This window comes from Coturnix japonica, chromosome 3 (assembly GCF_001577835.2).
Source record: "Coturnix japonica isolate 7356 chromosome 3, Coturnix japonica 2.1, whole genome shotgun sequence".
In the NCBI taxonomy this organism is placed as follows: domain Eukaryota; kingdom Metazoa; phylum Chordata; class Aves; order Galliformes; family Phasianidae; genus Coturnix; species Coturnix japonica.
In genome coordinates this window covers 70,042,294-70,063,797 of record NC_029518.1, presented here as the reverse complement: position 1 = coordinate 70,063,797, position 21,504 = coordinate 70,042,294, and the positions used below count along the sequence as shown (strand labels likewise).

The 21,504-nt window shown below is 41.2% G+C and overlaps 1 protein-coding gene across 4 annotated transcripts in view; it reads right to left on the bottom strand.

Annotated features, from left to right (window-relative positions):
- The window catches only part of SNX14 (sorting nexin 14), a 45,534-nt gene extending 35,440 nt beyond the window's left edge, over positions 1-10,094 (bottom strand). For 2 of the 4 annotated variants that reach the window (XM_015858883.2, XM_015858886.2), the window contains exons 1-5: positions 9,907-10,093; positions 9,666-9,786; positions 8,417-8,493; positions 8,231-8,309; positions 3,495-3,538 (exon numbers count right to left, since the gene is read on the bottom strand). In XM_015858883.2, coding sequence (XP_015714369.1) covers positions 3,495-3,538; positions 8,231-8,309; positions 8,417-8,493; positions 9,666-9,786; positions 9,907-10,046 — 461 coding nt within the window. In that variant the 5' untranslated portion in view covers positions 10,047-10,093. Of the gene's footprint in view, positions 1-3,494; positions 3,539-8,230; positions 8,310-8,416; positions 8,494-9,665; positions 9,787-9,906 lie in introns of all 4 variants that reach the window. The other 2 variants (XM_015858888.2, XM_015858887.2) reach the window with 2 other exon arrangements.
- Between the last annotated feature and the right edge of the window lie 11,410 nt (positions 10,095-21,504).

Below are 21,504 nucleotides of genomic sequence, written 5' to 3'. Positions count from 1 at the left end.
TCTTAGATGCAGAAATTGCACCTAACTTGAATGGGAGATGGGAGAAGAGATCCTAATAATGGCACTCAACAAAATGCAACAGAATAAATAAAAACCTACCAAAATTTAAGTATATATGGCCCTTAGAGAGTCAGTAAAGATACTGCTAAAAGAGCACTATAACAGTTGAGTAGTAACACTACAAAGAAAGCTACACGCTGCTTCAGCTAATGACCATGTGTAAAAGCCATCACAGATTTCAGTCTGCATAATGCATACGCAAACCCCTAAATGTTTCTGCCTATGCACTAATTGCAAACATCATTTGTTTAAATATATATATACATATATATAAATGCAAGCAGCAACAGTTCTGTTTGAAAAGCAAATAGTTATGCCCATAGCATCATTTTATGTTATTAAGCATCAGAGATTTTAAAGCAGTGTTAGCCTGGGTTACTTAGCATCCAAATGCACATTGAAGGTGACCTCTTAGCTACAGATACTGGGGACCTGGCAGACAAAGTACATAACTAATTGCAAGAACATACACCTCAAAGAAAGTGGTCTGGCACGAGGAACACAATGATCCTCCAATAGCTAATCATATGTTGATAAAAATACCGCAAGGGAAGGTTTGTTTTAAGATCACCAGCTCACATTTTGGAAGCAATATGGCTTGCAAATATCCATACTTTGTAAGGAAGCCAAGGGATCAGCAAACAAACTGTATGACTGTATTACTAATATTTGTCAGATAATAAGATACATGAGGTAATTTGGACCAAGAAATCGTTTATTGACACTTGGATAACCACTATTTTGGCAAATTCTACTTGGACGCGACTTTCTGCCATGTACTTTCATGAAACGCCACAGTTCCGCAGAGACATTCCTTTAATCAACAGCGGACTGAATTCTCATTAAAAGGTCAAGCAACTGTAAAACCCCAAATCTCCAGTGAGAGGCAGGAAGGGCCAAATAACATTTTAAAAGCATTATAGAAGTTGGCGGCATTTTCTCAGAATTCAAGGAAAAGCTTAAAAGAAAAACGCTAGAAGAAAAGACTCAGTCTGTTCATTATAAACAGTTACTGAGTCAAATACCTCCAAAGATACACACCCAACCGCTGGTCCATGCAAAGTCTTATGGGGTCTACTGATAAACAAAAAACATACGCAAATACTGAAGTGATTTTTTTTTCCCCTGTTTATCAATTATCCTTATGAAATTCAACCGACTCTTACAATAAGCACTATGAAAGGCTGCAAACTGCCTGGTACTTATTATATATTATAATTGCCTATGCTTGGTAATTCAATAAAAATTCTACATCTGCAAATGAGAAAACTCTTATTATAGTCACTGTCAATGAACAAAGGTTTTCACAGCAACGTATTACATCAGTAAGGTAGGTTAGAATCTGGAAAGCTGGAATTGCAACAGAAAAGAGGGACACATTCCAACATCAAACTGTCCTATTTAAAATCAGATATAAGATGTTAAAAGCAAGACTTCATGTGGTATAAAACTACATAAGCGACTCTGACTGGTGTTTTGTAGTTCTGTACACTTGGATAACTTATAACTGTAATCCACAGTTGAAAAATAATAAGTATTAGGATAAAATCAATACATTTTGAGAAATACAAGCAATTGACATAGTTATAACCGTCTATTTCAGTAGCATTCATGGGATTTTAAGTACTAAACTTCATTCCTTGAAATTAAACCCGTTTCAGGGATGTTTGCTTTTAAATTTTAATCTTCATGAGAGCTGCTGGAGATCACAGGAAAGCACAGAACCAAGTATCTACAGATAAGGATACCAAAAATGATATTGCAACTTCTGGGCTGAAACCTGTAAACCTTTCAGAACCAGGCTCTTTCGCTGGAGAATCAGAGATACCATCGCAGTAGAGCTCACTGAACTCCCACTGCACAGTCCGCTGGAAGCCCATTGCTTCTGATGAGTTGGGTGTGAATTTATGGAGCCAGTTCAAAATCTGGAGGTGCAGCCATGTGAAAACAGAAGACAGATCACCAAGAAGTAAGATGTAACACGGTCTAGGCTGGTTGGCTCCGTACCAACTACATTTTGCGCTGCACTTGCAGCCACACAGATTCCAGCTATGCTATACCAACTGTATGTTGTACTCCAGACGGCAGTCATCCTGGATACCCGGGATGTACACAGGTGATATGCAGAACACAAATCTCCTTGTGGGCCGAAACCAAGTGAAATGTGAAAGTGACTTTCCACCAGTCACCAAAAATAAATAAATAAATAAATAAATAGATAGATAGATAGATAGATAAATAAATAAATAATCATATCTAATTTCAACATATGAAACACCGAACTGTCTCCTTGTGTTTCTTCCTTGATCAAACTCAGAGCACCCCCTAGTTTTCTGCACTTGAAAGTTAAAGACCTTGAGTTTTCCAGCTTGAATGCAGCGAATACATGGAGCTCAAGCTCCCTCTGCTGTTTGTACTAGCAGCTGTTTTATACTTAAACGCATTCACCACACAACAAAGACAGAGGTGACACAAGCAGATGCTGCCCATAATTAAAAACCAATCAGGCCAAAAAGGCTGCCCAAAAATTCCAGACCCCAGACAGACAAAGAATAGCAGAGAACAAAACAACATCTAAATTGCCTTTATCACAAAACTCGACCTCTCCATTTAATGTGAAAGGATGTTGTTTTAACGTATTAATAGCAGCAAGACCAGTTGAAATTTTAATCTCTGTTAGTATCTCCCTACAAAGCACTTTGAGGCACTAATTTATATAACCACAGCTATAAGATTGTCTTTATTTACTAATTGTAAGGTTATTTACACAATACTACCATGTTCAGCTCAACACAGACGCCCATCCCAGCCTTAAATCTCAGCAAGTTATCAGACAGTCTGCAATAAAAGGGCTAAGAGGAGCACTTAGAATATCTTTTCTGCCCTAATTAAAAGCAGAATTCTTATTTTTGAAAGGCTATGTTTAAAGATTACATTTTATTCAGAGATGAGATAGACAAGAATTTCTTTAGTCTGGAAATAATTTCAGTTCAGTTTATTTAAAATTTTATAAAAACAAAGTTGTGCAGATTTCCAAGCGAGAGTTTTTCAAAAGTTAACATAAATTATCTAAAAATGTGGTTTTTAGGATGAAATAAAAATTCTAGGATAACCTCTACTGTATCTCAATCATTAACAGACCTGCTCCTATAACAAAAATGAATGCTGATAACAGTTTGCTTATTGCAGAATCAGAGAACATCTTGGGTTAGAAGGGACCTTGAAGCTCACTCAGCCCCAGTGTCCTACTGCAGGTAGGACTGCCTCTACCAGCTCAGCTGCCCAGGGCACAACCCAACCTGGCCTCGTGCACCTCCAGGGATGGGGCACCCACAGCTTCTCTGGGCAGCTGTGCTGGTTCCTCACTACCCTCTGAATAATGATTATTTTCTTTATGTTATTTGAAAATAGTAACTTTTATGTAAAGCTCATACCTGTACCACGGATAAATAAAGTTTTCCAGGACCAATTCGAGCACCTGTGAAAAATGAAGTCATTGCAAAATAAACAAGTGTACTGTAAGTAGTTGTTAGAGGAGACCACAGAGCAGTCTCCTGTATCATAACATTTTAACATACAGTTATATATGACGCAGACCTACTGTAAGATCAATAATTATGCATAATAATCATCAATACATTGGGCAAGGAGTAATCAGCCGATGTTTTTATGAGGTTTCAAGGTGACACTGTTTTCACCAGCACCATGGACAACACAAAGCACAGTACTACGGCCACTCTGTGATGCAAACCTTGCTTCAGACAAGTTCAGCCACTGAAAGGAAGGCATCTCTTGGGCCTAGGCTGCTTCTTGAGGAGTGCTGTATTGATAGAGGGCCCCTTCACCAGAGGGGTGAGTTCCAATCTTCTTTTGGTATAAGCCTACTGGTCTACCTGTGAATACTTTTCCTAGTATCACTAAGAACTTGTCAGAAGCAATTTTACTTCTTTGTAAGCAGAACACTAGTTCATAAGAATAAGCATTATTCCTCTTACAGCATCTGAGGCTGCTCTCAGTCACACTGCAGATGCACTACAGGAACCCAAGGCTTAATAACTGTATGCTGTCTTTAGGGCTCTACTCATGACTATATAAGTACTCTCAGTAATAGACACATCATAGACTTTTTAATTCCCCTCAGTTCTTCAGACATAAGCAGTTGATGAGCACACTTTTTCTCCTCCCTACTAAGAACACTGTCAACTCGGATCTCATAAGACAATCTTCCTTTCACAACTATTTTACTTCAGGGATTTTCTTCCCTTTGTTTTTTTCAGGATGAAGAAGAAATCCTTGTTCCTTCACCCCTTCTGAAAGGACGCTTTCCAGTTTGCGATAACTTTGTGTATCTAGATTGTGGACTCCATGAACTGGTTATTCTACCCTATATTTCCATTGAAAGGATGAGGGGAAACAACATCACAGACTCATTACTTCCCAGACCAGAAAAATAAAATAAATCTGGAAAATCTTCTTTGGAAGTTAATTTTCAGACAACAGGAAGGAAATCAATCCAGCAGCAGTCTGCAAAGAGACTGCTGGCCTTAAGAGCAAAAGATCAGAGTACCCAAGACAATTTCACTGATGCTTTCTGTAATACAGCCAGAACATAATACACCAATCTGCTCTAGAAAATTCAGTCTCACAAGTGCTGAAACATTATTTTTGTTCGTGCAGAGCTTCTAACAAAACCTCTTCCAGGGGTCATGCCAGAGATGCATTAAAATAAGTGCCTATCAAAGGGAAAGAATTGGAGAAAAATCTACACTATGGATCTGTATCTGTTTAAAGATTCTTTTTCTTTCTTCGTCTATTTTTGCTATGCACCTCCCTAGCAAATAGCAACTGTAGGAGATTACCTTCCCCGTGGAGCAGAGCCTTCAAGCCTTAAGACTCAAAGGGATTACAATGCACTACCCCTGAGCTTTCATTATCTGTGATGGCTATTTTGAAACTGAAAACCTATTCATCAAATGTATTACTGCAACTTTATCAGCTGCTAACATAACTTATTGATGCTATCTCATCCTACTAGAAGAATTATTTCTAACAACTCTACTTAACTCAGCCAAATATACAAGTTCTGTTAAAAAAAAAAGTCCTGTGGTTATTAAATCAGCAAGATCAGACAGCCTACCCTGCCTTCTTGAGACTCATTCTGTTGACTTCCACCTGAACATTTTGCATGATTTGTCGGGGCTTTTTTTGGCGTCTCTCACCTCCAGATTCATACTGTAAGTAAGGGCTCTGTATTAATGATTATCTGCTGGATAAAACCAGGCAGGCAGTCCCACTCAGACAAAGACCAGGCAGACAACTAACCCAAAATACACCTAAAGTTCGTGTGTCTGTGATCCTGAGGTCCAAAGGTCAAGACATATCCTATTAGAATTCAGGTTATCTGTATCATCCCTTGGTCCTGGACACACAGAAGATAATCCTTATTCACAGATTTGCTGAGCAGCTAAGTATGATGCTCCATTCACTGCGTTCTCGTAAAGCATGACATGCATCCACACTCAGTCCAGCAACACCAAAAATATCACCCAAGCAGATAGGATAGCTCAAGGAATGCCACTTAATGACAAGCAATTTCCTTTTCTATGAAGTATTCTTTTCCAGCTCTAAATTGAAATGATGAGTCATTTCATTGAAAGCCTAACTATTTTTCAAGTATTTCACAAAATGACTGGTCCTGCAGAATGCATGAAGTTTTCAGTTGGAAAGAGATTAGAAATGTACAACCAAACATACTGCAGGTAGCAGTACTATAAGTAGCTGAGGAGGAAAAGAAAAAGAAATTCATTTCTAGCAAGCACTACAACATCGCAGCTAATAAATTTCTAGCTGCTGAGACAAGCTTTCTGTGGACTCTCATTCATAGTACAGGCTCCAGTTGCCAGGAGGAAGAACGAGAATTACCAGGCCAAATTGGACTGAATAGTAGCAAGGACTTGATAAGTAAACCACAAACACAATCTAAAAAGCCCTAAAAGACTGCACAGCTAGATAGCGGAGGCTGCTTCCTGAGGGGAGAACAAACAACTAATATGAAAGCAAGCAGGCTGCAGGGAGCTACAGGAGTTTTAGGCTGGCAGGAAGCATGCCATTAATTTGTCCATTTTTCACTTCTAGAAGGAAAAAAGAGAAAAAAATCTGGTCTCATACTATGAGCAAGAATCTGAGAAACTAAACATGAATGAAAATTTGGTGAGATCAACAGACAGCACCCTGACCCACTGGCCTATTTCCATAACGATGCTGATCACAAGCACCTGAGCAGCTTTCTGTAGGTTTGACTTGCAAATATTCTTTTGTAAGTAGAGATGAGCTCATTGACTAAATAGTAGAATTCAGTTCTCCTGTATACAATCTGTAACACCTTGATCAAAAGAATGAAAAAAAAACCTGCAAACAGAATTATAGTGAAGTCAATGTAGTATTCTTTATACAGGATACAACCCAAATGATCAAACACTGACAGATGCATGGCTGAGGCAGTTCAAAGCTCAGTTATAACAATAGCCGTGAATGAAGGGAGGGAGGAAAGTCCAAGCATGTGTTTCTCTTACTGTTCAAAACAATACAATGGCGAGATAAGCAAGGCAAGGCTGCAAAGGATTATGAAACTAGAAAACAAGATGAACTATCATTACGACCTAATGTGAGAAGTCCGTATATTATGACAAAAGAAGAACTAGAAACACTAATCTAGAATAAAAAACAAAAACAGAACTATTCTAATTTTCTGGAGAATCTGCTTTTTCAAAAGCAGGCTGAGCTCCAACACTGCTTTGGGATCTCATTAATCTTAATTCACTTCTTGCTGTATCAGCTTCCCTCTAACATGTGACTAACCCACAAAAGAAAACACGAGCAGTCTCTCCTTCCAACCCTAAGCATGTATCCAGTTCCAATTGCACATTAAGTGCCACATCCCCAGTGCAGGGGATGACAAGGAAAGAATAAGGTGTGGACAGAACCTTTAACCGGTACAGAAGGGTTGCAACAGGGAACAGCACAGGAAGATTTAGCATTACACACAGCACGTGAAAAAGGTGACTCAAGTGTGTGAACAAAAGTCTATTTTCGTCCACCAAAAGTTATCACCCTGCCACACTGCAGAAGGAATGCATGGAACCCTCCAGTTGAGCACTCAAAGAAGAGAAAGGAATAAGAAATGCAGCATAGATATAGAAAAGCCAAGTCTATGCTGCTAAATAAAGCAGGTCCAGAGGAGCCAGTGAAGTTAAAACAAAGAAACAACAAAAAAATCCACCAACAAAAGACTCACATTGTTTTGGTAAAAGCAGAACTACAGTATCAGCAATCAAATACAAAATGTCATTGTATGGCAACAAAAGATCACTCCTGAGAGATAACTCACAGAGAGGTTCCCTTCTGAGAAACATACTAAAGAACTTCACTAGCTAACATAACTGCTTATGAAATACAGAAGTCATGCTGTTAAACTAAAGGGTGTTAACAAGATATCCCTGTATTGAGGTTTTTTTTGCACGAGTTTGTTTTGTTTTTCAGCTTGCTAAGGGGTGTGCTCTGAACACAGAGCTGTATTACAGTTCACTTTAGTTGGCTTTGCACACCAGGTTCTCAGTTGTGAGAGCTGACACAAATGGCTCTGTTCGCTTCCGACACAACATCTATTCCTCCTTTTACCACCGAGCTCCAATGCAGAAATTCTAAACAAATAGAAACTAGGGCACCCAAGGTCTTGATGTTTTCTTAGCTTTTCAAAAGGACAGAAAATTATCTACTGAGCTTCATGAAACAGCAACAAAATGGAACAAATATAAACCAAAACAACTTTTCACTACTTGAACCAACCAAGTAGGCTGATATACACTTAAATCAGATGTGTTTTTCAGGCACTTATTTATACCTGATCTGCCTCCTGTACTTCCCAACGTGCACAGACCTTTCTTGAGTTCTAAGGATGCCATTCAGGAACAGTCACATTTCTGTTAACAAGTAAACCATCTTGCCTCTGCACCCAGCATTTATTCTTCTGATTTGATTCTTAAATGATAAGTTAACGTGAACACTAAGTACCTCTGACTTGTTTGTCAAGCCAGAAGTTACAGGCCTACAAAACATATAATTAAAGAAGTCACTGAACTGCAAGGAACTAAAGAAATGAAACAACCTTTACCTCTGACAGGGACGCGTCGACCTTGGAAGGCACTTTCAGATCCAGCCATGGCTGATAGTTTTCCAGGAGCAAAGCTGGTCTGTTGGAAAGCACAGACAAATTGATGCAACAATACTGCAGTTTTCCCACTGACATACACAAAATGTGATAAACAACAGGACTGTCAGTGCCACATATTTAATTTACCTGTGCCTCTTGCATTTGACTTTGCCACACACAGCACAACTGTGACCATGAGGAAATAGCTCCGGCAGTTCCAGTTGCTGAGAGAAAATATTTGGACAAGTTTACACTCTCTGAAATGATGGTTCTTATAATATACTGATGCATTAGTAAATTTCTCTTTAGAGTATGCAGAGAGTATTACAGAGAGTTGAGTGGTAGAAAGACAAAGCTGTTTCACAGCAGGAAAACAGGGCAGTAAGGCACAGTATGAGAAACCACTGAACCAAACAAAAAAAGCACTTTTGCTGAACAAAGTTTAAGATGACAGATACCCTCTCATATGTCCAGTCACTTCCCCATACAATCGTCTGCAACTAGAACAAATGATTTCTATACAATTCTTGCCCTGCTTGTATCCCTGAAGACAGAAAAAAGGATTTCATAAAATAGAATCAATGAATCTTCAGAGTTGGAAGAGACCTTTAAAGGCCATCTCATCCAACCCCTCTGCAATGGACAGGGACATCCATAGCTAGATGAGGTTGACCAGGGCCTGATCCAGCCTCACCTTGAAAATCCCCAGGGATGGGGCATCAACCATATCTCTGGGCAACCTGTTCCAGTGCCTCACCACCAGCACTGTAGGAGACTTTTTCCTTATGTTGAACCTAAATCTACCCTGTATGAGCTTGCAGCCATATCCCCTTGTTCCATTACCACAGACCCTGCTAAAGAGTCTATCCCCTTCTCTCCTATAGAAATGCTTTGTTACCTTGGAGTTCAGCACCGCTAAGAAATGTTTGCCCTGGAACAGGCTGCCCAGGGAGGTTGTGGATGCCCCGTCCTTGGAGGTGTTCAAGACCAGGCTGGACAGGGCCCTGGGCAACCTGATCTAGTAAAGGTGTATGTTTGGTGGCCCTGCCAGGCAGGGGGGTTGGAACTACATGATCCTTGAGGTCCCTTCCAACACGGGTCATTCTGTGATTCTGTTTGATTATGATCAATAAAGCTACTTACTTCTGAAATACCAAGTGACAAACAAGGAAAATGGTTAAAAAGCCACATCCAGCAACAAGCTTCAGAGGTCTACGTACCCAATGATTTGATGGGATTATGCATAAGCACACGAGGAATCCGGTCTTAATCACCACACACATGCCACAAGATCCATCAGTATGCAGAAATAAGTGGTATTGGTGTGTAATGCTTTAAAAGAAGGATTGCCATCCACATGCATTGCTGCCAAACGTAAAGAGGAACAGGTTCTTACCTTGGGCTTGTATTTGATAGTGTACAGAATGTTGGGCAGGAGTGAGTCCGGTCCCAGCGAGCAGTAGAAGGTGACGACGCCAGCCACAAAGGACCAGAAGATCATCAGGACGTGAAGGTACCTTACAAAGAACGAAGAAAGGAGACGCTACTCTTCATACCTGTATGCATCTCAACGGGGGTGAGGCCAGGCCAGGCAGCACCACCACCCGGCTCACAGCCCCCCCCCCCGGCCGAGTTACCGGTTGAGCAGCAGGGTGGCGGCCGCCAGCCCCAGCAGCAGGCAGCAGAACAGCGGGTACTGCCGGCACGTCTCCCGCAGCGCCTCGGCGCCCCGCACCCGCTGCCGCAGCCTCTCGCCGGCCGCCCGCAGCCAGCCCATGGTGCCGCCGAGCCGGCTCCCAGCCAGCGGGGCAGGCCGCGCCGCTTCCGCCGCCAGCAGCATGTGACGGCTGAGAGGGAGGCGCCACGGCCGCCATCTTCCCGTCCCGCCCCGCTTCTCTCCCCCTTAAAGTCACAAAGCGGAGACCAGGCGTCGTCTGGAATGTAGTTTATTGCTGCCATCTTCACGTTAATAACAGCCCTCAGCTTTAGAGTAAGGCACGAGATCCCACGCTGCCTGAGTGCTGTCAGCACTGTGGTGATCCCAGCTCAGGGAGCTCCGAGTTACCACAGTGCAGCTGAGGGGAAGATAGGCCATTACACACATACAAGCACTTCAGCAGCTGCTCCTGGGAAACCACAGCGAGAAAGCCTGCTCAGCAATAAGCACCTGCTTATTTCTATGTTACCTTGAGAAGCCGGAGATCCCTTTTACATGGCATACAACCCCATATGTGGGCAAAGGACGCATGGAAAATTGCTGCTAAAGCAAGCCCTGTTCACAAAGCCACACTGCAAACCTGTGAAACTTTTCTTTCTCTGCGAAAGAAAAACCATCGCTGGGAACACGGGTGAATATCTAGAAAATGAAAGCTGAAAATAGCTTTCAGACACGTCCCTCCGACGCCCGTCATTTTATGCAACACTTCCCCTGACCTCCACATCAGGTGAAACGCTGCAGTGAGACTTGCAGCATGCTGACCTTTCTCAGAGCGCCTGGCACCAGCCCAGGACGAGATTGGATTTCCTTCAGAGCGCCTGCTCAGTATTATTTCATGTCAGTCCACATGTTCTCTATTAGGCATATAAAAAAAAACCCCAACACCCACAGAAATAAGGTGCACGTTTACAGCAAGGCTCCGTACAGACTGTTCAAAGGAAATCAGTTTTCCTCAAGAAGATGCATCTTTTCTGCTTTCTAACTTGATCCTCAGTTTAACTTATTGGGATTAATATACTTAAAGTATTGCATAGAGATGTCATGACTAGCATAATGTACGTGGGACATAAGAAGTAACTCAAAGCAAACGAGCAGCAATCAGGAAAAGAAGTCAGATTCTGCCTCTATACTCTATGTAAAGTTCCTTTAAATTACCATTTCAATGTTTATTTGTTTATCTCAAATAAAATCACCACATTCCTATTTGGCAGTAATTGTACCCCAAGATTTCCCTCCGTTCAGTTTTCCCTCAGTTCATTTTGCTCCACTGGCCATACACTGCCACAACCTGCTTTACCCCATCCTCCTCCACCACAGTGCAGCCACGCAAGCATCACAGTCACCCTTTACAGCCCATGCCTGACTTCTGCTACACTGAAAGGGAAAAGATGGAGATGGGCTCTGACGCTACATGTGGGCAGCACTGTGTGATGCTGAAAAACTACATTAAACACTAAATTATTATAAGTTATTCTGGTGTTTTAGTTTAATCTTAATTGTTTCTTTAGGCAGTGAGCTATAGTACACATTCACATAGGCAGACTGCATTTAATTTACTCTGCATATACAGTCAGTTTTTGCCCTTCAAGCTTTTTTCTTGTTTTTGTCTTCTTTCTATAATATCTCCTTTTAAAATGTACTTGTTTTTCCCAAGGATAAGGCTGTCAAGGCTAACATGCATCACACAATCCTTCATATACAATCATAGAATCATAGAATTTCCCAGGTTGGAAAAGACACTGAAGATCATCAAGTCCAACCGCAGCCTAACACAACCAGGGACGGCGATTCAACCACCTCTCTGGGGAGCCTATTCCAGTACCTAACTACCCTTTCTGTAAAGAAGTTCTTCCTAATATCCAACCTAAACTTGCCCTGGCACAACTTTAGGCCATTTCCCCTCGTCCTGTCACTTGTCACTAGTGAGAAGAGACCTGCCCCACATCTATATGCCCCCCATATCTAACCTTTCAGGTACTATTGTTCCTTCACGCATCACGTTCCACAAATTGAAACTCAATTCACTTTAATTTTTCACTTTAACTTTTCAGAAGAAAAGCTGCCTATGAAATAAATCTCAAGAGAGTATTCAGCAAACAGGTAAGAAATAAGTGAACAGACCCAGATCCCAAGAAAATTAAGCATTAGTAGGCAATTCGACTTTTCAGACTAAAACTCAAGTCCACCAACAGTTACAGTTTCAGCTTGTGAGTTCAGATAATTATTAGCATTTAGGTAAACAAAACTAGTTCTACTGTTACAAATGCAGTCATGTGCATTTGTCTGTAACTGAGTTAATAGTCTGCTAATAATCAGATCTATGGCCTTTGAAGGTCAGCTCCCTGCACTGTCTATACAGACATGCACTCACTGCTTGTGAGATCGTGTGCTGCCAGCCACAAGCCAGGGCTCTTACCTTTGCTTCCTGGACTACCGCATTCTCCAGCCATGAGTTGATCCATAATATTACAAGATTAAATTGGATAGGGATAACCCAGGGCCCAAGGTAACCTCTGCACACAGCAACAGAGGCTTTAGGTTCATGGGCAAAATCCCATATGAATTGTCTTTCACAGGGAAGGAGAGCTGCTTTGGGAGAACAAAATGGCAGAAAGAAAGGAAAAAATTGCTAAGAAAGATAAGTGACACATGTCTCAACAGATCACTGATCTGCACAGTTTGTCCTTTAAGTATCAGAGAGAATTAGTATATTAGAGGTGAAAGCTATTTGTCCTGTGACAAACAGTTGTTTATGGGACGTTAAAACGAGGACGTAGAGTGAAAAGCTGCAAGATGGCTCCAGAAGGCAACAATTTAGACCACAAGAAACAAAAACCCAACAGAGAATAGCTGTAAAGAGAGGCATTAGACCTACAGAGGAGACAATAGACAAATGCTTGAAGAAATGTACTAATGGAAATAGTCAAAAGAATGTTATAGCACGTGCTTGAGAGCTCAATCTAAATGAAATTATCTGTTTACAGCGGGGTATAAAGAAAATCCTGCCCTGGAAAGATAACTACTTTCACAGAGTGTGTCACATCCTGAGTTGTTCCCACTGATGGCTTGGTGGTTAATGAGTGAAATTCTCATATTTGAGGAGGAACCCGAGCTACATTCCCTTGATTCAGCTGAGTTTGAAAGTGTCAAGGAAGCACTCATAAGATGACAGGCACTTCTGGTACACACTGCTAAGTGATGCAGCACCTGTGCCTCTCATAAGTAAGATGAAACCTGTAGGATTCAAAGTGCACTGCAAGTTCTTCACAATGGATACTCAGTGGATACATAAAACAGCTGTGCTGGATCAGCAGATGTTCATCCAAGTGAGCATCCTGCTTGTGACGATGGCCAACAGGGGATACCTAGGAAGGAGTTATAGAAGCATAGCAAGAACTTTCCCAGAACATTTTTTGACTCTGATTTGAATCTTGGGCATATCCTGAAATGAGTTGTTCCTTTTTTTCCTGAGTTTCAAGTTGGTTTCTCAACTACCACAAAACATCCATGAAAGTCGCACAGAAAGGCATTCCACCACTTAATTCTGCTTGCAAGGGCGACAGAGCATACAAATGGCTCAAGAACTTCCATTTATTATCTTAAACAGAGACAGCGAAAAAATCATTTCTTACGTAGCACAGCTGCTGATTATCACTGTATAAAATAAACCTGACGTCCCTTCCTCAGCAAGCCATCCTTTAGAAAATGAATGGATTTTTTGGCATTTTTTAATTTACATCATTAATTTTTCTTCAAGAGAGCACGTTGGTACTTCTGGACATCTTTATTGCTCTCTTTGTCATTTCCAGATCTATTATCTCTAGTTTTGTAGTGCTGGACTAAGGAGAGGCTGCAACAGGCAGAACAACAGAACCTCCACAGTTTTTATGAACTGCCTAAGTGCCTCAGTTAAATAGTTCTTTAATTGCTTGGGGCTTTTTGCCTCCTTTGATATGCTTGAATTTATCTTTATTTTAGATTATGATTTATTTTTCCCCCCTTACTTGTACACAACTTCAGGGTCTTTATTTCTTATTTTATTTTCCTCTCCCCCTTCAAATAGCAAAAAAACTCTCCCAGCTTCAAGTCTTCACGTGTCCTGTGTGTCGAGAAGAACTCAGCTATGTCGAAGTGGAAAAAAGCCTCACGGTAGCTAAAGATTGTCAGCTTGGATCAAGGAAGGCTTTCTACCGATAAGATCTGTCATACCTCCTGATATTGGTCACATTAACCCTGATATAGAAATGAGATTTTCTTCTTTTCTTTAAGTGGTGACAAGCAAGCTGGTACCATGAAGTCCACTGCTTCAGCTTCTGTAGGTACAACAGCAGATGCCTGAAGTGTTTTTGTTAGGTCAGCATTCCGGAGGGATATTTTTAGTTCGAGCAACCGGTTTCTCTGTGAACACGAAGCATTTAGGAGCAGCGTAGGGGTAAGAGCTAAACAACATTAATTACCACCCCCCAAAAAAATGATTTGTGCTACAGCTGAGTCTTTCATCAACCACTTCACAGAAACTGTTAGCGCCAGCTGTATAACCAAGGTTGTTTTGATTGCCATTTGTTGACTGAGGATGCATGTTGGACATTTTCCTTCATTTGTATATGATGTATGGTGAAAAAATAGACATTTTTAGAGTGGTTAGAGATAGAAATAACAATGGGACATAAATGTTATGTTTCCCTGGCAAGAATATGGGGTGTAACAAAAGCATAAGAATTCTTTTATGCTAACAGACTGATGAACACGATGACGCTGTCCTTAAGAGAGACTTATTTCTCCTCATACACAAGGAAGAGTTTTGAAGCTTTCTGAAGAAACTTCTTAATGCATATGGGCAAATCACCAGTATTAATTGTTACGTGTAACTTGAGCACAAAGCCCCACATTAAAGCTCCAATGTAAGAGGAACATGAGTTTTAATGAGACAATTTAAGAAGCGGGGCTCAGCAGCAAGTTCTGCAAAACCAGGCTTCTCTACAGCTGATAGCTGATCAATGTTGCACTCGTCAGAGAGCAGCTGAAGATGACAATCCCTCCACAGACCTGTTAGCAGACGTACCTTGGTAGGTCTCTCTTCTGGGCCGCTAAGAACAGTTACTTGGGACTTCTCCCAGGTGATCTGCAATGCAGTTCCTGGTTGCAATGCCTGCTCACCACCTGCATGGTGGGCTTCCCTAAGGTGCTCCTTTGGGGAAGGAGAATGCATACTTAGAAGATAACTGAGCTGCATGAAAGGAGGGCAAGTTATGAAATCAACACAAGGGAAGAGCTAGCTAAAGGTGTTCTATAGTTAAACGTGTGACTAGTTGAAGCAGTTAGAATAGTGTTTCTTAGAAGCTGCTAATTTCATCTAAATAAATTAATTCAGACAAGTGAACACTTCATACAGAACACAGCCTGTTCTATTTACCAATTTAAGTATCAAATTTCTGCACTATTGCAAGTTTTGCTTTTTATTTTAGGTAACTGTTATTCTAGCTGGGAAAGTCACTGGAGCTTAGAGGAACTGAGATTGTATGAGGGAATACCATCATTCAGTAGTGTTCTGACACTTTCTACATCAGTTGCTTATCTGTGACTGAATGGCTTGCTACTGCATAAGCTACCTGGCTAATCTGTGCTATTACACTGAAGTATAAAAATCTACTTTCAATGCAAGGTAGGCATGAAGCTTCCTCTTTCAGGGATACATAAATATTTCTAAGTATATGCTAGTAAATGGGCATGTTAATATGAAAATCATCTCACCATCTTTCATATCAAATTGCAAGGAATTATATTTTTTCCCCTTAAGGAGCTGCAAATATTTACTCTTATCTCCAGAGTTTCAAGTATTCTGTACACTTTATTTCTGGTATTTTTTTTCACAGAATCACAGACTTGTAGGGGTTGGAAGGGACCTCTAGAGATCATCGAGTCCAACCCCCCTGCCAAAGCAGGCTCCCTACACCACGTCACACAGGTAGGCGTCCAGGATAGTCTTGAATATCTCCAGAGAAGGAGACTCCACCACCTCCCTGGGCAGCCTGTTCCAGTGCTCCGTCACCCTCACCATAAAGAAGTTCTTGTGCACATTCATGCAGAACTTCGTACGCTGTACTTTCATCCCATTACCCCTAGTCCTGTCCCCACGCACTACTGAAAAGAGACCAGCCTCACCACTATGGCCCCCACACCTCAGGTATTTATAAACCTGGATCAAGTCCCCTCTCAGCCTTCTTTTCTCAAGGCTAAACAGACCCAGTTCCCTAAGTCTCTCCTCATAGGGGAGATGCTCCAGGCCCTTCACCACCTTTGTGGCCCTTTTCCTTCAGGAATTAGAATGATTGAGATTTGAAGTTTCAACAGATGCATTTAAGATAGCTCTTTACCCTGCATAGTAGTGGCAGGCTTTAGATAAACCTGAAGTTGGGTTCGGTGTATTTCAGATACAAGAGGGAAGGAACAACTTTTACCTTGAGAAAGTAGATCTTGCTTCAAAATGAAGGTGTCAAAATGGGGAAGGGGATGCTTTTAATATCATAGATTCCCGGGGGCATATATTGAACCCTTCAGACATAATTTGTTGAGGCACAGCAGTAAACTCCCCTAAGTACTGGCTTTCCCACCTCGTTCCCTGATGCCCACACGAAAAAGCCAGCACAAAGAAAACAAGGTCATATATTATCTGGAGGAGCAGTTCTGGTCATAAGGAGACATCTTTGCACGTAGCACAAGGTGTTTTAGTTCAAAGCTGCTCACCTGAGTGTCACCAAAAACTTAAAACATACAACCGCATCTCCACTGGATGCTTTGTTTCCCATTCCTTCTACAGTCAGGAATGTTCCCATCTCCCATTTGAGTCTTCAAAAAGAACTACTCACCTGCAGAGAAAATGACAACTTTCCCCCACTGAAGGCTGCCTATGAAACAAATGCTTCTGTGTGTTGTCCGTAAGCACTCAGGATACACAAAGCCTCATCTACTCTTGATCCTCTTTCATCTTAGTAAGGAGAGAGAATCCTCACAAAATGAAGCTTGGAATAAGATAAGACAGAATATATTTGCCATTTCTAACTGCTTTATCATCTGGTACAGACTTTTGCATCTGACAGTTTATTTTCTGGTATAAAAATATATATATAAAAACTGCTGCAACTTAAAAATGAACACCTTCAGACTAAAGTCTACCAGCCCTCTTGCTGGCAATCCTTCAGAAGTTCATACTGATCAATGCAAAGATCTTCAATTTTGAGCACATCTCTAGTGCAGAATACACACATGGGCTACCTGTGCTGCTTCATCTTTAACAGCATCCCATCCTAGAAATGCTGTGTCACTTGTCTCCTACAGAATGCTGTGCTTGCATTGGACCTATGCAAGAACCAGGTGTTGTATTTGGGAACCCTTCAGACTCATTCTCAAATTGAGATCTCTAAAGGGGCTGCTAAAAGGGCTTTGGGTCACTGCAGCTTCCTGGGTGGAACAGGTGTTCTCAGTGACCGTAAGCCCTGTGCAAAGATGTGCAAATCAAGACTCTATGAGCAGGATTCACTATGAGCACCATGTTCCCTAAACATCACTCATGACAAAGGCCTCATGAAGCCTAATTAAGTTCATATTTTCCACTTTTACTTACCTTTTATGGAACTGTTAAGAGTACTAAGAAGCAGATTCATTTAATAACTGTAAAAAGAATGGACTAACTCCTCATTTATATTGAAGAACAGGTCAGGCGCTGGAACAGGCACAGCAGGTACTCAGGACTGCCTCTTGCTTTTCTGTCACCACGGCTATTAGTCCATCACTTCAAAACAGCAGGTTAGCAATTATTAGCTGCTGAGCATCACCCTCAACTCTCACAGCAGGGCATCTGAAATAGTGTAACGCACACTAACTGGATTTGTTCATTTTTTCTGCTTTGCTATGTTTGAAACATCCTTTCTTACTGAGGTACTTCAGACTTCCCTAGCTATCTTCGACACGTTCCTACTCTCTAACTTGCCTTTCTCCTAGAACTTCTACCAAGACGAAGAGGCCCCGATGGCCACACTAGCCAGAATGGGATCTCCTTACCTTCCCACATGAAGTCCAATGAACCTGCATCTGCTCTTGAACTGATGTTTGAATCTGGGCAAGATCCACCACCTGACATTTCCTTCCCATTTTTCAGTGGCTGCTAGATGATGCCTGGTTTACAGTATATCTACCTTTCACAGGAAAAGGACAGACTGATTAATAGCAAGAAAGATTCCACAAAGCTGTAACACAGCCAAATGAAGTTCTTTTACTTTGTGGTTTGCCAGGTCATTTACCTGCTGTTTTGCCTTTAACTGTAGACTACATACTTGCTAGTAGCTTAGTAAAGGCACATATAATTATATTATTGTGCCCACAAATTGAGGATTTCTTTCTCCCACTGTCACACAACCTTAAATTCTCTCAGCCTCTCAATTCCAAACAAATATTCTCCTCAGTACTCTCCTTAGAGGAGCCTCCCTTGTTGTCAATCACTGCATCAAAGAGGGTGAAGGGGGGAGGAAAGTCGTCTGAAAGGGGCATAGAAGGATGCTTTAAAAATATTATTCCTATTAACTATTGTTTTTCTAAGACTACAAAATATGAGTGGATGATCATCGACCTGCAGCTGTACTTGACTAACACCACAAAAAACAATGTAAGCCATCAGCACTCCAGTGTAACTCGGTACCAAATCGGACACATTAGCCTGAGCCATTATTGAGGGCAACCTGCACCAACCTTGCTGAGATGTGACCGCTCTCTAATTCACTTCAGTGCAGTTTGTACCTGAGTGGAGTGTACACCTCAGTGACCCTCAGAGTGCCTCTACAAACCAGATGGCTTCACTTCTGAAATGCTGAACATCAGCAATGCTACACAATTCATCATTACAAAAAAACGAGCCTCAGTACTTCCCGTAAGAAATCTCTACTATTTTCAACCATAGAAAAGACCAAGTACCTCAGAAAGCAGAAACTACCGAGTCTGAGGACTTACTGATCAGTTAACACCACACATTACCACATATATACACCACAGTATTGACATTTCTGTCTGTACATGAACGTGACAATGCAATCGCTCAGAACATCAATAAACCTAACTCGGTACTTACCAGATTAGTAAGCCACTAAGACCCTTTAAGTACCATTACACCATTCCCATTGTAAGATCACAGTGATAAACAAAACCAAGTTGCAACTCCATACACAGAATACTTTAAATCCAATGGATTTAAGACATTCCAGATCCTTCCTAGTTTTAACTGAAGGATCATTCTTGCAGAGATGTCTATTAGGATTCCAAAAGCAGCTTCCATTGTACTCACTGTAAAGGCTTATATCCATCTCAGGCTTACAGTGAGACTAGTTATGAGATGCTTTTTTTTCCCCATCTATTCATTGAAGTCTTATGTTAGAATGAAATGTGCAATGTTCTTCTTGCAAATTCTGACAGATCTTTAGAAAAGTACCTTGCTGTGGTTTTCTTCTGAGCAGATCTTAATTCAAAAGCAAGCGTAAACCGCCTACGCTTTCAAAGAAGTATGTTAATGTGAATGAAATTAGTCTAGTGAAACTGTCCTGAAGTCAACTTTGTGTTCGTGCTTCTGGTGAAACTACTACTAATGAGGAATCTGAAGTTGCCCTGGCTGAGCTCTCAGAGGATGCTCTTATCCCAAATTAGCCACATTGTGTACAAGAATTTTTAAATATCCAATGCTGGTCACAGGTGCGTTCATCTCTTTAAAGAAAAGAAATCTGAAAAAAATAAATGAACAATATGGGAAATGCTACACTTGGAGCCAGGGACTCGGTACCTGATATACTCAGCTCCTGGCTCTTTCAATGCCCGTGTTCATGGAAATATCCCTTCCAACTGCTAAGGCTGCTATGCTTAAAAAAAAAAATACATACTTCATAACATCAGAAGCATTTTAGGTGGTTTTTAGGTTGAAAATATTTAACATTAAATGGTATCAGCTTATACTCAGTATTCAATTATCACTGTGATAAACACTAAGGTTCCCAAACCAAAACCCATATAACCTTCCTACTCCCTACAAATAAGGAGTCAGTTTGGCTACAGAAGTTGGATTTTAGGTACTGCAATTAATTTAAGTAATGGAATGTCTATTTTTACTTACCGTTATCACGTCTGCAGTTGAACATCTTACGCTATCCTACTGTGTAGGCAGCAATACCGTGAATGCACTTCACAGCTTCCTTAGCGCAAGGAAAAGTAACAAGATTCAGTGCCTCTTCTTCCACATCAGAGGCCAAACCAAGCGAAGAGGTGTTCTTTGCCACACTAACTGCACAAACGGAGACAGCAAACTATCTCCATTCATCAGACACACGCATCAGTCTCAGAGTAGAAGGAATCCAGATTTCTGACACAGCTGGCTTTACCTAAATGACTGTCAGGAAAATAAGTGTTGGCTTTGGAGCAGACAGTATAATGAACATTCTGGAATTAAACAAACCTTTGAACTGGAACGTAACGTTTGAGAAGCTGAATTCCTCTGTCAGACATTAGTTCTATTTACCTCCCTACCTACCACGGCTGTGGTTTCTGACTGTCTCTGACTGTCACAGATGATTCAAGCTTCCACCAAGTACATGGAAGCCCGGACAGTCTAAACAAGCTGTCATGAAGACAACTTCAAAATAGTGAATATAACCCAATGCTCCCAGACAACCTGAGAGCTGGCCATTTTAGATTAACTTTGCAGAAAACCATTAAAAAAAAATCTAACCAGTTACATCTTAGCAAGAAAAAGACAACAATTACGTGAGACAATCACTGTTCTCTCCAAATTCCAAGTAATCTAACAAGCTACTCCTACTACTTTTCAACACAGCTATCATAATAATCAAGGCAACACAGGACCCAAAAAGTCATACTTTCCTCCTGTGTGTTTAATAATACGTATTTAAACACTTGGAAGTGTTGACTGATCAGATTCCTGCATGAGAATCAGTTTTCCATGACTTTTAACATCAATTTTTAGGAAGCTTTATGTTTGTTTGCACTATCCATCTGTAGAGTAACAATTAATTTACTCAAGTATCTTCAGCTAAACATCCCTTCTTATATGTTGGGTTTTCTGTTTCTTTAAGTCTGACAGACAGAACAAGTGAGCAAGTACGATCTGGTGTTGCCTCTACTGCAAACAGCACAAGCCCTACTCGCAGCCTGGGGGTGTCATGCACTAGAGTTGGCAGTTAATTCAGCACAACAGTCTGCCTACACTGAGTGTCAAATCCACGGTAGCCAGATAGGAAACTGGGATTCATCAGCTTCATGCTAGGAAGACAAACTCACTCCAGCTTTGTGGGTTTCAGTTCTCTGAGCACTATACTAAAAAGGATGGATGTGGCTCTGGGCAGCCTGGTCTGGTGGTTGGCCTGCACATAGCAGGGAGGTTGGAGCTAGATGATCACTGCAGCCCTCTTCAACCCAGGGCATTCTGTGATTCTAAAAGGTACTGCCCTATAGCTTCCTATATACTATT